The sequence below is a fragment of the Colossoma macropomum genome, unplaced genomic scaffold (genome assembly GCF_904425465.1).
Source record: "Colossoma macropomum unplaced genomic scaffold, Colossoma_macropomum, whole genome shotgun sequence".
In the NCBI taxonomy this organism is placed as follows: Eukaryota; Metazoa; Chordata; class Actinopteri; order Characiformes; family Serrasalmidae; genus Colossoma; species Colossoma macropomum.
Genome location: NW_023494804.1, coordinates 32,898,167 through 32,914,239, shown reverse-complemented (window position 1 = coordinate 32,914,239; position 16,073 = coordinate 32,898,167). Strand labels below are relative to the sequence as shown.

The 16,073-nt window shown below is 41.5% G+C and overlaps 1 protein-coding gene across 1 annotated transcript in view; it reads right to left on the bottom strand.

The window, feature by feature from the left end:
• Positions 1 to 16,073, bottom strand: part of LOC118824364 (protocadherin Fat 3) — a 131,530-nt gene that overhangs the window by 57,762 nt on the left and 57,695 nt on the right. The window contains exons 10-14 of the mRNA XM_036594455.1: positions 11,869 to 15,969; positions 8,812 to 9,008; positions 7,345 to 7,498; positions 5,474 to 5,707; positions 3,525 to 3,917 (exon numbers count right to left, since the gene is read on the bottom strand). Of these exons, the coding sequence (XP_036450348.1) occupies positions 3,525 to 3,917; positions 5,474 to 5,707; positions 7,345 to 7,498; positions 8,812 to 9,008; positions 11,869 to 15,969 (5,079 nt within the window). The remainder of the gene's footprint in view (positions 1 to 3,524; positions 3,918 to 5,473; positions 5,708 to 7,344; positions 7,499 to 8,811; positions 9,009 to 11,868; positions 15,970 to 16,073) is intronic.

The following is a 16,073-nucleotide window of genomic DNA, read 5'->3' as shown; positions in this document are numbered from 1 at the left end:
TTCTCATTGCTCTCATATCGTTCCGTATCGTTCTCATTGTTCTCATATCGTTCCGTATCGTTCTCATTGTTCTCATATCGTTCCGTATCGTTCTCATTGTTCTCATATCGTTCCGTATCGTTCTCATTGCTCTCATATCGTTCTGTATCGTTCTCATTGTTCTCATATCGTTCTGTATCGTTCTCATTGTTCTCATATCGTTCTCATTGTTCTCATATCGTTCCGTATCGTTCTCATTGTTCTCATATCGTTCTGTATCGTTCTCATTGCTCTCATATCGTTCCGTATCGTTCTCATTGTTCTCATATCGTTCTGTATCGTTCTCATTGTTCTCATATCGTTCCGTATCGTTCTCATTGCTCTCATATCGCTTAAACCCTCAAAACTAAAGAGACTCCAGACCAAACAGTTACTCCTGTGGGAAAGACACAAGAGTGTTTGCAGTGAAAACGCGATGAACTGCAGCTCCAAATCACAGCCCACATCTACATCTTCCCTTTTTTCTTTATTTTTCTTCTTTTTTGACGTTTGCAAACATGTTTTTTTAACATAACTACAAATTTTGGTTTCTGTAATTGAAGTAAAATCGACGTTCTGATCTTTTCAGGCGCCAATTCACAGGTTTTCAGTGTGAGTAATTGAGAAAAAGAAGCAATTTAAGTAGATTTTAGTTTTTTGTGGGCCACTATGCTTTACAGTTGGGCCTTGGAGTGGAAAGGTTGAGAACCCCTCATCTACTGTAATGATGAATGATGGTCATGCAGCTTCCATAAGATATTCAGTTTCCTAGCAGTAACGTTAGCCATCTGTCTTCCTAATGCATGCAACAAAAAAAAAAAAAAACCTTTTAAAACAGCCATCCCCCAAAAATCCACCCCTAAGCAGTTGCAGTTCCCATCACCTTCAAGATTCATCATGAGAAGCAGGTTCTCCTAACATTTAAACCAGAAAATCTCACTCTACAGACAACCACAACACTGCTGTAGGAGGCGAGAAGGAATGTTTACAATGGATGTAGTGATGGGTACATTTTTTATTTTGGCTGGAGTGTCCCTTTAACACCTCAATGTTGTTTGAAGCAAGTGTTTGATGATTTAAGCATGCAGTTCACACAGTGCTAATTAATGAGGCATCAGCTTCCAGTAGTTCTTAGCTTTGTGCAAAGCTAAAGTAGCAAACTCGAACGCTGTGCGTCTCTCGCACTAATCTATACCTGTCAGTGTTTCCCACCCAGATTCGCACGCTGGAAATCAGGGTGGAAACTAAACTGTGCATTCAAAGGGGGGGTGGGGGGGCGGGGTCCAGTATATACGACTATATATAACACTGCTTAAGCTTATGGGCTATGCATAATTTAATTACTTCATCCGCTGCACTCAGATGTTCCACAATCCTCAAATTATAATCCACTGTTAACATTCCTCTGACACTTCTGTCCCGTCATTCAGTTAATGTGGAAGGATTCTGCCATTATAGTGGGAAAGATTTACTTACTGGGTCCTGGGAAAGGGATCCTATGAGGAGTGAGTTCTTTCTCCTGTTCACAGATCAGCACCACACTCTCAAAAGTGATGTCACACATCACTTATTTCGTGTTATTACTATTTTAACACATTTTGTATTAGGCTTCGCAACACGTCTCCGACACAGACTGTGTAATTAGAACATCTTTCTGTTTCTGAATTCTGACCAGGCTGGTTGTGTTAACCCTTAGAAGTCGAACACTGTAGCTGCACTTCAGAAAGCACAAGCATGTAGTGCTACTTATGGTGAAATAATCATGCAAATATCAAATATGCTATACTGAGTGGGGTTTAAAAGCTTGAGAGAATGTCCATAGCAATCTAAACAGGCCTTTACTGCAACATGGCTACAGACACAAGACTTCTCAACCCAAAACATGTTTTCTCAAGCTATACTGAAGGTATACTAGTCAAATGGAATTACATTATTACTTCCTCTGAGTTATTAAATGCATTGCATTTACATTTGATTTGCATTCTGTGTTGCATGCTGCGATTCACACTTTTTCCACTGGTTTAATGTCAAAAAATGACAAAAAATATGTCAAAAGTGTTAAGAATCATTTTCTTCCCCAAAGAACATTGTACGCAGAGCTGTACATGTGCCGGGATTCTGTAATTCGGGGGTATATTCAGTATAAAGGTAACACTATTTTTTAGAGATACAGATAAACACCCACTACACTGTCAAGAATACGGTTCCACTTCTGAGCAGAGCTTGTAAATAATCACAACAGCCGAGCATGGAAGAGTTAGAAGCAGTCAGAGCAGTTTTTATCCCTCAAAACGGTAAAAATCTTAAATCCCACCCAGCATGGAGAAGGAAGAAAAAGCTCAATCTTATAAATACCTGTAGCTTTGAAGTCACAAATTTAACGTATATAAAGTAAAAGTCATGAAAGCAGCTCAGCAGACTGCTAATGGGTTAACAAGCGAATCCAGTAACATTCGGTTAGGTTTTAGTTAAAATAGTTACTATTAGTTACAGCTGTTTCACTGTAAAACTGCAACATGCAAGTTTTGTTTGTCTAAAGTCGACTTGAGTATTGAACTCAGTGTGTAAAAACGCCACCACTGTTAGCTTGATGCTAATATATAATGAAAAAACCTGATAACATTTTTTCATAATGGCTGTTTTTTGACCAACAGAGGATACTAATAAAGCAATGATCTCCACATTAAGCACTGTTATATAATGACTAATATGGCATGCTCATGATAATTATATGGTACAGAGCAGTATATGCCATTTTTGTTGGTACGGTGCAGGTACCAGTAGTACGTTCCATGCTGTATTTTATGTTGGAGCAGCTTCACAGTCTCCACTGCAAATAGTCCTGTATGATAGTGATACACAGCATCAGTAAGTGGACAGTTTTTCATTTTTATTTTAATACTTAAAAAAATGGCATTCAGAATGTATTGATTTTGTATCTTGATTTTTAAGCATTTTTTTTAAACAAAAGTTTTTTTTAATGCAATATTGTGATAAAGTTATAAACTGTGATAAAAGATTTGGTCATTATAGTGATTAAAAAATGTACGCAATCAAATTATAATAAATAGGGATGTATAATGATGTGCTAAACACAATGATGTTGGCAGATAATTACTTTAAAAAATGATCCGCATCGGCAGATGATTAGATTTGGCCAACATTTCAAACAGGCACATTTAGTCCTTATATATGTATCTGCATTGGCATTGACAGATATGTGATGAAAAATATTAAGTATTGGCCCACCACTGCCATATCAGTGCATCTCTATTAATAAAATATCTCCTTTTTTGAAAGTTTAGAATCTGCACTTTCAAAAGAATTTCTATGATTTTGCTTTAATGATCAATGATCAGGAAATAATAGTGTTTTATCATCTGCAATAACTTCTATAAGAGTTCAATTAGATAATACACTAATTGTGTTAACAGTAACACATTATGTGTTGTCCTTAAGTGGACATACAGATGTGTCTGTGTTAAGAGTGCAGTCACTCCTCTCACCTGTGGCCTCATCGATGATGAACTTGCCCAGTTCGTTGCCTGTAGTGATACTATAGTAGATCTCAGCATTGACGCCGATGTCTTCACTGGTGGCAAAAACCCTCAGCACCTCTGTTCCCACGGCAACATCCTCGGGCACTGTAACTGCATAGTCCTGCTTCTGGAAGACCGGCGGGTTATCGTTCACGTCCAGAACCATGACAGTTAGGTCCACCTGCGTGGAGAGGGAGCCAGGTGCCCCTGCCTGGTCTGCAGCCTGGACCCTCAGACGGTACGAGTCCTGGAGCTCACGATCCAGAGGCTTCTCTAGAATCACCACTCCAGAAAACGGGTCAATGGAGAAGAAGTCATCAGCCGAGTCCACCAAAGAGTACAGGATGCTTCTGTTCAGGCCTGGTCCAGACAGAAGAGACAAACGATGAGAGTGATTTTAATTAAACTGAACATTTCAAACAATTTCCAGTGGCACAGTGTTTCAGCCTGAGGCTAGGCTTAATTAGAGTCATGACACCTGCAGCTCGACAATCTTATTTAGTTAATGCAATTATGATTTCAATATTTTGGCAATGTACCAGACAAATGTTTGGACACGCTTACTCGTGAAAAGTGTTTCTCATTTTCACTGCTTTTCCACATTTTACAATACTGATGAAGGCACCCAAACTACATATATATATATATATATATATATGCATATATATATATATATATATATATATATATATATATATATATATATTATGGTATTAATTTTACAGTAAAATACCTGTTTATTTTACAGGATCACACTGTAAAATCTTGTAGTTTTACTGTGTAAAATACTGTAAAATATTTACAATGAATATACAGTACATTAATGCCCGCTCTCTACTAGTAAATTGCTGTAAATTTTACACCTTTTTATAGTGATATATTGTTCCTGAAAAAGAAAACACTGTAGCATTAAAAAATGTACCTTTTTTTAGAAAACTGTTTGAATGCTAGCTGCTGGTTACATTGTGAAATAAATACTAAAAAGATGTTTTAATATCAATGTTCTGGTTCTAAACCTATGCTTTAGTATTTAAATCCATAACTACACATACAAACTACAGATAAGGTCTTGGAATATTATTTTGTTACTCTAACAGACATTCCTTCTATAAAATAAGTACGATTTTTGTACAACAGTGAAAATGCGGAATTATTCAGGGACCAAAAAGCATGTTATAAAAGTTAAAACTTTCTTCTGTTTAAGATTCTTCAGCAAAGCTACTCATTATTAGATGCAGCCCTCTAAGCCCTGATGCAGCTTTGCACTTTCTTGGTGTCAAGCAGCTTCATGAGGAGCCATCTGGGATGATTTTCCAACAGGGCTGAAGAAGATTCAAATATGCTGAGACCTTGTCGGCTGCTGAGACTATTTGTTTGGGAAGGTTTTGCTTTTAAATAATGTTTCTGGTTTTAAAATAAATACAAACAAAGGCATCACTTTTGTGTATATATATATACATTAAAAGTAAAGTTGTTTTTTTCCTTCGCCTGTAAAGTTCTCATTTTGGAGATACAAGGTTTTCTTCCGACAACAGTGATATATATATATATATATATATAACTTTGCTTTTAATGTATATATATATACATATATGCTTTTATTTATTTATTTATATATATTTTATCTTATCTTATTATGTAATGCTATATAAAGATCAACTTGTCCCAGAATGATGGGATGGGAAGAGAATGGAGAAGGGAAAGTTGTGCTCATGACCCAAAATATACCACCTCAGCTGTTCAGCACAGTGGAACTCACATATTTAATTTCAATTCCAAGATGCTGTGCTAGACAGCTAGAATAACAGTAACTTTGTCAATGTCCAAATATGTATGGGCCTGCCTGTATCTCCACTGACTCAGCAGTTAACTGAACACTGAATATGGCACTATTAAGCTTGTAAAGGGGTACATACCCTCGTCAGGATCACTGGCCTGCAATCGAGTTAGCAGGGTTTTGGGTGCAGCGCTCTCAAACACGCTGGCTAGAAACTCAGTGAAAAAGAAGGATGGAGCGTTATCGTTCACATCCAGAACAGCGAGGGATATCTCAGAGCGACAGAACAGACCGCCTCCATCCGTAGCCTGGGCTATTAGTTTATAGCCTGGCGTTTTCTCTCGGTCCATTACAGAGGCTGTCTTCAGCTCGCCTGAAAGAGAAAAGAGAAATGAATATCAAAATAAAAAATAATAAACAAACAGAATAGTGAATTCCTTGTAGGATGTCATCAGATGACCAGATCACTGCCATGTGATAAATAATACTCCCATCTCAGAGATATATAGTAGTCTATTTTCAAAACCTTCGCTAAAGAAAATGATGCAGTGAATTTATATTTAACACAGATGTTGCCAAAAGTGCACAACCATTCAAAAGTTTGGGATCAGTTTCTGTTTCCATAAAATAAAACTAATTTTTGTATATATATATATATATATATATATATATATATATATATATATATATATATATATATATATAATGATTGCCATATCATACCACTACTCTTCATAGGTTTTTAACTAATTTGAAGAAACCTGTAAAAATCATTTTACATGCGTCCAGATAGATAACTTACCAAAGAATCACTGTAAATAGATAACAGATATTTATCATTTAAAAATTTGAAGTATCAAATATAAACATTTTAAAATACCTTTTGGTGTCCAGCTTACAGTATTTTATACAACACTGCTTTTATTATCGAATAAAATAAGAACATTTATCATTATGATAAGCTTTTGAACTGTACACTGTTAGAAATAAAGGTTCTGTGCCGGTACTTTTTTCATTCATTAAGGTACAAACAGTGTAAATGTTCCCCCAAAGGTACAGCAGAGGTTTTAAGGTCCAACTCTGAACATTAAATACGTTTTTCCAGGTGAAAAGTTCATATTTGTACCTTTTCATAACTGAATGTTTTAAAACAGAACAGTAAAATAAAAGTCTGGAGACGAGACGGGGTGTGTGGAGTCAGTACAGCTTAGAACATATCATTTCAGTGGATTATGGTTCAGTTATGTTCCCTGACTAAAGGTACTGAGATGGACCCTTGAGGGTCCCACCCCAGTGACAAGAGGGGTTCTGCACCAGTGATAGATTACTACCTTTATTTCTGAGAGTGTACTGTAAAGGTCGTTGCCCAGTGCAGCATCGCGTAGCGTCAGCAGAGCACTGCTATTGAATGCCAGCAGGGAGAACCCAAAAAACAGGCTCAAGTTCATTTTTTATACTCTATTCATATGAATTTAATTAAAAAAAAAAATTCGGCATCACTTATCATGCTTGGCACCCATTTACTACCTCTACACAAACTGGCTGTTGTTGAGCTGTAAAAGGCTAGGCTGGTAAAGTTAGCTGAGGTAACTGACCATCAGCATCTGTCTGTTTATCTAAAAGACTGCCTGCCTTCCTCTGTGTAAAATTCAGGTCACATGTGATCTACTCTGGGTTTCCGTGGTCTCAATATGGCTTTAATTTAATGTAGTAGTGACAGAACGTTGCATGTCACGCTGTAAGGCGCTGAGGAACTGAACAGTGCTTTGACTCATGGAGTTTCAAATTTTTGGATGCTGTGCAGCGTGACACTGTGCGTCCAGTGTATGACGGTTTAGCCAACTGAAAGGCAAAATTGTGTTAGTGGTAGATTTTATTCATGGACAAATGATGCGCACCTTTGAAGAATTCAATGCATCACTGTTTTCAGGAAAGATCAAACAATGCTGAGACTCTCATGTACATAGTGTAAAACGTCTATAGCACTGGGTAATGGATGTTGTCTTATACCAGTATTTGCATCCATGTAGAAGTCTTCAACTCCTATACCGAATAGGGAATACTGAATCTCCGCGTTGGAGCCTAAGTCAAAGTCTACAGCCCCAACAGTCAGGATGCCACTGTTGATGAGGATATCCTCGGGAAACGAGGCTTCATATAAGGCCTGGTGAAATGAAGCACAACATATAACAAACGTAATATTGTATAACAATGCAGAACAAATTAAAATGAGAAGGTGGAGATTGACAGAGTTTGATTTTCTCCTGTCTCTCAAAGCACTGCTACTGCACTACTGCACTAGGAGCCCCATTTTCTCTATACACCGATCAGGCGTAACATTATGACCACCTCCTTGTTTCTACGCTCATTGTCCATTTTATCAGCTCCACTTACTATATAGGTGCACTTTGTAGTTCTACAGTTACTTTGTTAGCCCCCTTTTACCCTGTTCTTCAGTGGTCAGGACCCCCATGGACCCTCACAGAGCAGGTACTATTTGGGTGGTGGATCATTCTCAGCACTGCAGTCACACTGACGTGGTGGTGGTGTGTTAGTGTGTTGCACTGGTATGAGTGGATCAGACACAGCAGTGCTGCTGGAGTTTTTAAACACCTCAGTGTCACTGCTGGACTGAGAATAGTCCACCAACCAAAAATATCCAGCCAACAGCGTCCTGTGGGCAGCGTCCTGTGACCACTGATGAAGGACTAGAGGATGACCAACACAAACTGTGCAGCAGCAGATGAGCTATCGTCTCTGACTTTACATCGACAGGGTGGACTGACAAGGTTGGAGTGTCTAATAGAGTGGACAGTGAGTGGACACAGTGTTTAAAACTCCAGCAGCACTGCTGTGTCTGATCCACTCAGACCAGCACAACACACACTAACACACCACCACCACGTCAGTGTTACTGCAGTGCTGAGAATGATCCACCACCCAAATAGTACCTGCTCTCGGAGCGTCCATGGGGGTCCTGACCACTGAAGAACAGGGTAAAAGGGGGCTAACAAAGTAACTGTAGAACTACAAAGTGCACCTATATAGTAAGTGGAGCTGATAAAATGGACAATGAGCGTAGAAACAAGGAGGTGCTGCTAATGTTGTGCCTGATCAGTGTATATTTTAATAATGTTTTGAACTCCAGTTTTGTTTTCCACTTGTTTTCCTTTGAATTTAACTTCATGCAGGTTATCTCATATCTAATCTCCTCAGAACTACCTCAGAAAAACCTGTACTTAATAGCTGTTTTGACTGGAAATGAAATGAATGCAGGGTAAAACTGTGACTTCTGCACAGTACTGTATATAAATCATTTCTACAATAAATCTTTAAGTTTAAATCTAGGCATCAGCAGCAAAAGCAGCCATTTCAGCACCCTAAAGTGTACATAAAGCCTATATAAGACTTGAATAACTATTCTGTGTACACTGGACTTTGACAGGTGTTGAGTGAACACAGGTAATTTATCCAGACCTGGTTACATATGGGGCGGTTGTCGTTGGCATCCATGACAGTGACCTCCACGATCACCCGGGAAACAAATAGACCGTCACTGGCAGTGATATTTAGTAGATATCGATCTTGTTCCTCCCTGTCCAGCGGCTGCTTCACAAACACCTTCCATTCTCCCTGCACTGGAGCTAATGCAAACACCCCCTTAGGGTTCCCACCTGGGTCAAAAAAACAAGAAAACATATGTATCCTCAATTTTTCAAATGATGAGAAGAAATATGATGTTCTGCAAAGGTCAGAACAGATTATTATGAAGTCATACAAGTGTTCAGGGTTCGTCTGATTTCTATGATTATTTATTATTTAGACAACACCTCACTCTTGGACAACTCCTCACACCCTCTGCACGCTACACTGGATAAACAGAGAAGCACATTCAGTGCAGACTGTTGTTAAAGAGCCGTGTGAGCTCTTTCTTACCCACTACAACGAGTCTCCTCAATGCAGAGATGGTACTGACCTCCTGCTGTCTGAACTGAGCTGAACCACATCACTATATCACCTCTCCTGTTAATACACACTGTGCAATATATCATAACCTGCTGCTGTAATAACTCTCACTGCGCACTCTACACTGTAATATAGCTGCAACTCCTAGTTATGTCTGTACTCATTGTTTTTTTAGACTCCCTCATACCACTTAGTGTCTGCTATCATGTAAATACAACAAATCTGTCTTATATGCAAATAGATATAGTTTTATTTCTACTCTCTTACACCTTAACTTATGTCTATTTTTATCTCTATTTTTTTATTTTTGGCATAGTATATGTAAGTTTATGTGCAGTTATATGTATTGCTATTGAAACACTGCAATTTAGATAAAGTTCTATCTATCTATGTTATTTGAACCAGTAAAGTACACACTTTTTAAAGAATGTGTATGGTTGCCAAGGATGTATGTGTGAGCTGCGTGAAAGTTTGATGTTTTACATATGTGTATGTATAAATACACACACACACACACACACACACACACACACACACACACACATATATATATATATATATATATATATATATGAGAGAGAGAGAGAGAGAGAGAAAGAGAGATGTTTCAGGTGGTGCACTTGAATTTCATTGTAGGCAAACATGCAACGACAATATCTAATCTAATCTAGTTAAAAAAAGGAAGATTTCACCAGAGCTTTTTTCTTCATTAAGACATACTGAACCAGTCAAATGTTTGTACACACCTGAGTGAATGTATGTTTCTCTATAATCTTATAGACATTCAGCTCTAAAGGATACTTAAGTGCTTCAGATTTATTTCTAAGATAACAGTGACGCACAAACTTACAACACATAAATGTTCAATTCCATCCCAAGACCTGCTAGCCAGTGCTCAGTATTTGGGATCTTCAAAAATACCTTTTGCCAGTTCAGACCATGCCTTCATACCATCAACACATGATCAGAGTATGAGAAGAGACTGTATGGCTGAGAAAACTCTGAGAAACTTAAAGCTACAAGGCTGGACTCCCTTTGATGAACAGAGACAGGACTGAGGAACAGGGAGGACATGGGGTGGTGAAAGCAAAAGGTAGAGATGGAAAATTCTAAGATGTTACACTGGAAGGGGGAGGCACTTCAGGCATGGTTCTCCTCTCAAAGTTCAGTTAGTCCACAACTTCAGACCACTCCGTTGCAGGAGGGGGGGGGGATCTCTGAGATCTCTGAGGGAGAACTTAAAGCTTGGTACAAGAGTAAAAGCCTAAAGGATGAAGGAACTAGATTCAGAATGAAAGATTGATCAGATGGTAGGTTATCTAAATACAAAAGGCAAAGGTGGAAATATACAGGATGTCAGATTAGAAGGAGGAGGAGCTTCAGGCACAAGTACATAAAATATGGCACAATATACATCGATCAGGCATAACATTATGACCACCTCCTTGTTTCTGCGCTCATTGTCCATTTTATCAGCTCCACTTTCTATATAGGTGCACTTTGTAGTTCTACAGTTACAGACTGTAGTCCATCTGTTTCTCTGCATACCTCGTTAGCCCCCTTTTACCCTGTTCTTCAGTGGTCAGGACCCCCATGGACCCTCACAGAGCAGGTACTATTTGGGTGGTGGATCATTCTCAGCACTGCAGCAACACTGACGTGGTGGTGGTGTGTTAGTGTGTGTGTTGTGCTGGTCTGAGTGGATCAGACACAGCAGTGCTGCTGGAGTTTTTAAACACCTCAGTGTCACTGCTGGACTGAGAATAGTCCACCAACCAAAAATATCCAGCCAACAGCGTCCTGTGGCCAATGATGAAGGACTAAAGGATGACCAACACAAACTGTGCAGGAGCAGATGAGCTATCGTCTCTGACTTTACATCTACAAGGTGGACTGAAAAGGAAGGGGTGTCTAATGGAGTGGACAGTGAGTGGACACAGTGTTTAAAAACTCCAGCAACACTGCTGTGTCTGATCCACTCAGACCAGCGCAACACACACTAACACACCACCACCACGTCAGTGTTACTGCAGTGCTGAGAATGATCCACCACCCAAATAGGACCTGCTCTGGGAGCGTCCATGGGGGTCCTGACCACTGAAGAACAGGGTAAAAGGCGGCAAAGATCATAATGATCATAATATAAAGGTCATAATGTTTTGCCTGATCGGTGTATATTTGATTTGTTTAATAAATGTGAAAAAAGAAAATCTTCTGTGTGTCCAAACTTTTGACTGCCACTGTATATTCATCCAAAGTGCATTTCAGTAACCGTCACCTAAGTAAACATGCATTCAGACAGGTACCCATAATGTGTGTGACATCATGGAATACATACCTAAAGTACTCAGTGTAATTAGAAACCTGAGCAATATACTGAGCTTAATTCTGACAATCTGCTTACTCCCCTAAATGGGCTTTAAACAAAGGATGTGACACATAAAACAGATGGCTTTTCACTCGCATTGTTTTTGTTCCCCTAGTTCATTAAATTAAACCCTTTCAATGTGATTATCTTTTCCTGAGAGTCCCCAGCAGCCATAAATCATGGTCTAGTTTAATACACACCTGTAATATGAAAGCTGACGAGCCTATTCTGATCGGAGGTGTCCCAGTCTCGGGTGCTGAGTACAGACACGACTTCTCCGATTGGATCGCTCTCCCTCACGGCACCCCTGTAGTATCCCCTCTCAAAAGTGGGAGGGTTGTCGTTGACATCGGCGATGGCCACAGTAACCACAGCAGTCGAAGAGAGAGAGACTAGCTCTCCCAGATCTGATGCAACCACACTGAAGGTGTAAGATGGACACACCTCATGGTCCAGGTCACCAAGAGTGGTAATCCATCCTGTTTTGCTATCAATTGCAAACATGGAGCCTGTGGCAGAGGTTCTGCCAGAGGTCTGGTCCTTCTCCTGGTTCAGGGTTGGCCCAAGGCTGTAGGTGACCTGTCCATTTGAGCCCCAGTCTGGGTCCAGAGCACGTACCTGGACAACCCTCGTTCCTACCGGCATGCCCTCCATGACCATTGCTACGTAAGAGCTAGTCTCAAAGGATGGCTTGTTGTCATTCACATCTAGCACTTTCACCTCCACATCCACGACAGACATGGATTCAACCAAAGCTTGTCTCATGGTGGCAGACACTTTGAAGCGGTAGATGCTGACTTGCTCATAGTCTAGTGCATTAACAAGCCTGAGAAGACCAGTCTCTCTCTCCACCAGAAACGTTCCGCCCTGGTTGCTCGCCATGGTCTCACCGTTTACTGCAGCAAAAGCTCCTGTCTGACCTGGACCCAGGTACACAGAACCTAAAGCTGTCCCAACAGGTGTATCCTCTGGAACAGTGAAGGAGTACTGGGGCTGAGTGAACGTTGGTATGTTGGCATCTGGTGGCAGGACATGGATGAAGGCGGACACCAACGAGTGTTTAGCAGGTACACCTCCATCTGTGGCTTTAACAAAGAAGGAGAGAACGGTTCCTCTTAAGTGAGCCATGCTTCCTTTTGTGACCATCCAGCCACTATCGGGCTCAATCTCTAACACATCCACTAGAGGAAGTCGGGCCTCACTGTACAGGGAGTAACTCACCCTGCCATTATCTCCTGCATCTGGGTCCTGAGCTTGGATCTGAGTCACCAGCGAGCCCATAGCTATGTTAGCCTTGATGCTAACTCTGTACTCCACAGCCCTGAAACGTGGAGCGTTATCATTCTCGTCTATTAGCATTACTCTAACAGTGCAGAAGGATGCCCTCCCACCTCCATCAAGAGCCATCACCGTCAGTACAATGTCCCTGTTCACAGGATTCTCTCGGTCCAACTTCTGAGCAGTAGTGATCACTCCATCCGCTCCTATGCTAAACTGAGTCTTCCCAAGGTCATTGATGAATGAATACATGATCTGACCAAAAAGCCCAGAGTCCTCATCTGTGGCCCGCACCTGAATGACTTTGGTTCCTGCAGGTGCATTTTCTCGCACCTCAGCCAGGTAAAACCTCTGGCTAAAGACAGGGCTGTAGAGGTTGGCCCCCAGGATCCGTATGTTCACCTGTGCTGTACTAGTGAACACTCCGTCCGATACGGACACATTGAGGATGTAGGCCGGCCTTATGCCTTGCCTGCGTTGGTTGGACAAGGAAATGACTCCTGTCTGAGAGTCAATGACAAAGTTCATCCTGTCATCTCCAGAGAGTATGTTGTACTTTAGTCTGTCAGTATCTGAGCTATCTGCATCAGAAGCTTGGACGCATGTCACAAAGTGTCCCCTGGGAGCCAGTTCACTGATAAAAGCCTCGTAGAGTGGCTGGTTGAAGGCTGGAGGATTGTCATTCGTGTCATTCACCAAAACAGTAACCATGACTTCGCTACTCTGGGCCGGAGAGCCACTGTCTGTTGCCCGGACGATGAAGTTGTAGCTCTGGATAAGTTCGTAGTCTAGAAGACGGGCTGTCAGGACTACACCGCTGCTGCTGTCAATATGGAAGTAGTCTGTGCTGTTAAAAGCATCTGAAAGAATCTGATAGCGAATAGCACCATTTTTTTCAGAGTCCTTGTCTGTTGCCAAGAGCTGTACAACTGCTGTCCCAATCATCGAGTTCTCAGCCAGCATGGACGAATATGAGGCTTTCTCGAACACAGGTGCATTGTCATTAATGTCTACAACAACAATGTCAACATCTACTTCTGATCTAGCTCCAGTGAGCGTGTCTGTGGATCTGACTGTCAGCCTGTAGTAGGAGGTAGTCTCATAGTCTAAAGGGTAAATGACGCTAATCACACCGCTGTCAAAACCAATGTCAAAATTAAGAGAGGAATCCCCATCCACAATGGTGTAGATGATATTCTGTCCTTCAGGACTTGTAGCATTAATGCTTAAAATAGGGGTGGACACAGCTATGTCCTCTCTAACAGAAATGCCATAAAAGGGCTTGTCGAAAACAGGCATGGCTTTGTTAACTACTGTGACTGGGAGCTCCACTGCAGTGAAAAGGGAGGGGTAGCCTGCATCGCGTGCGAGAATGACCACCGGGTACTCAACATTGGACAGGTCTGCTACAAAAGCTCTTTTTAGGGTGAGTTCACCAGTGACACGATTTATCTCAAAATGTCTGTGCTCCTCTTTGAGCTCATAGGAAACCTTCCCATTTATCCCTCTGTCCAGGTCCGTGGCCGACACCTGGAATATGGATGAGCCCGGATGGGCATCCACCTGCACCGCAGCATAGTATGGAAGGCCGACAAACTCAGGAGCGTTATCGTTGACGTCCTCCACCTGCACTCGTACGGTCACTCTAGCCACCCTCAGTCGGTCATACTCCCGGGACACCTCCACGACCAGCTCATAAAACTCCTGTTCCTCACGATCAAATGGGACTCCTGTGGTCTTTATGACCCCAGATGTAGGTCGGATAGTAAAGCGAGTCCCTGCGTTTAGCAGCGTATACTTAAGTGGCTCATTTAGACGGTTCCCAATAGCGTTGACCACCGTCACTGTGGATATGTTTGAAGTGTTCTCCAGCACTGAAGAGGAGTATGAGGGCTGACTGAAAAGAAGACCACTGTCCATAGCTTCCCGGACTAGCACTGTCACAAGAGCTGTGCTGGAGTAACGTCCATCTGACACCTTTACGTTAAAGCGGTAGCGGTCTTGGGACAGTTTGTTGTTTTTGACTGTGAGGATGCCAGAAGTGGGCTCAATGGCAAAGAGCTCCAAGTTGTTGTCAGCCAAAGAATAAGTCAGAACACTACTCAAGGTCATGTCAGGGTCTGATGCTTCCACTCTCAAAGCCTCTACACCGACATAAGTAGGAAGCATTAAGACAGCATCATAGGCATCCTGTGAGAACTTAGGAGGAGAGTCGTTGATGTTCACTACCTTGACTACAACTTCAGCTGGACTTGCTGCAGTCAACTGTGGCGTACCGCTGTCCCTCACATTGACACGGAAGTAAAACCCACTAAAGGTCTCATAGTCCAAGGTGGCAATGGTCCTGACTGATCCAGTACCTGAGTCCACAGTGAAGAACAACTTAGCCATATCTTCCACAATCTCGAAAACCAATAAGGCATTTTGGTTCCTATCAGCATCAATGGCTTGGATCACCAGGGGACTTCCGTCTTCACCTAAAACCACGGTGTTGACGGGGGCTGCCTCACTAATGCTCCCAGAGTAGCGCAGCTGTTTAAAACCTGGCGGATTATCATTCTCATCTACCACCTGGATGTTGACTGTGGCACTGGAAACAATCCCTGCCATGTTGACTGCCTGGATGACCAGCACGTAGGATGCGGTGGCCTCAAAATCTAAAGACTTCTGAGTCGTGATTACGCCTGTAAAGCAGTTTATTCTAAATTTTCTCTCAATATTCCCTTGTGAGATTTCATAAATGAGTGCTGAACGGCTTACGGCACTGATATTGGTGACAAACGTTCCTATAGGCACGTTCTCAGTGATCTCAGCCTGGTACTCCATCTGGGTGAACTTAGGGCTGGAGAAGTCTGAGAGTGAGACGGTGATCCTGGCAGTAGCTGTGGCACTTAGCGCTGGAGTGCCCCCATCTGTGGCACGCACGGTGAGGATGTAATACCCAACAGATGTGAGGTCTAGCTCTCTGACCACTGAAATGATGCCAGACAGCGAATCAATTCCAAATGCCCCTCCAGTGTTGCCTGAAAGAGAACAGAGTACCACATAGTAGACAGTAAAGGAGAAATAGGTAATTTACAGAAGTGGACACATAAGCTGTACATAATAATAAATTAATAATAATGAC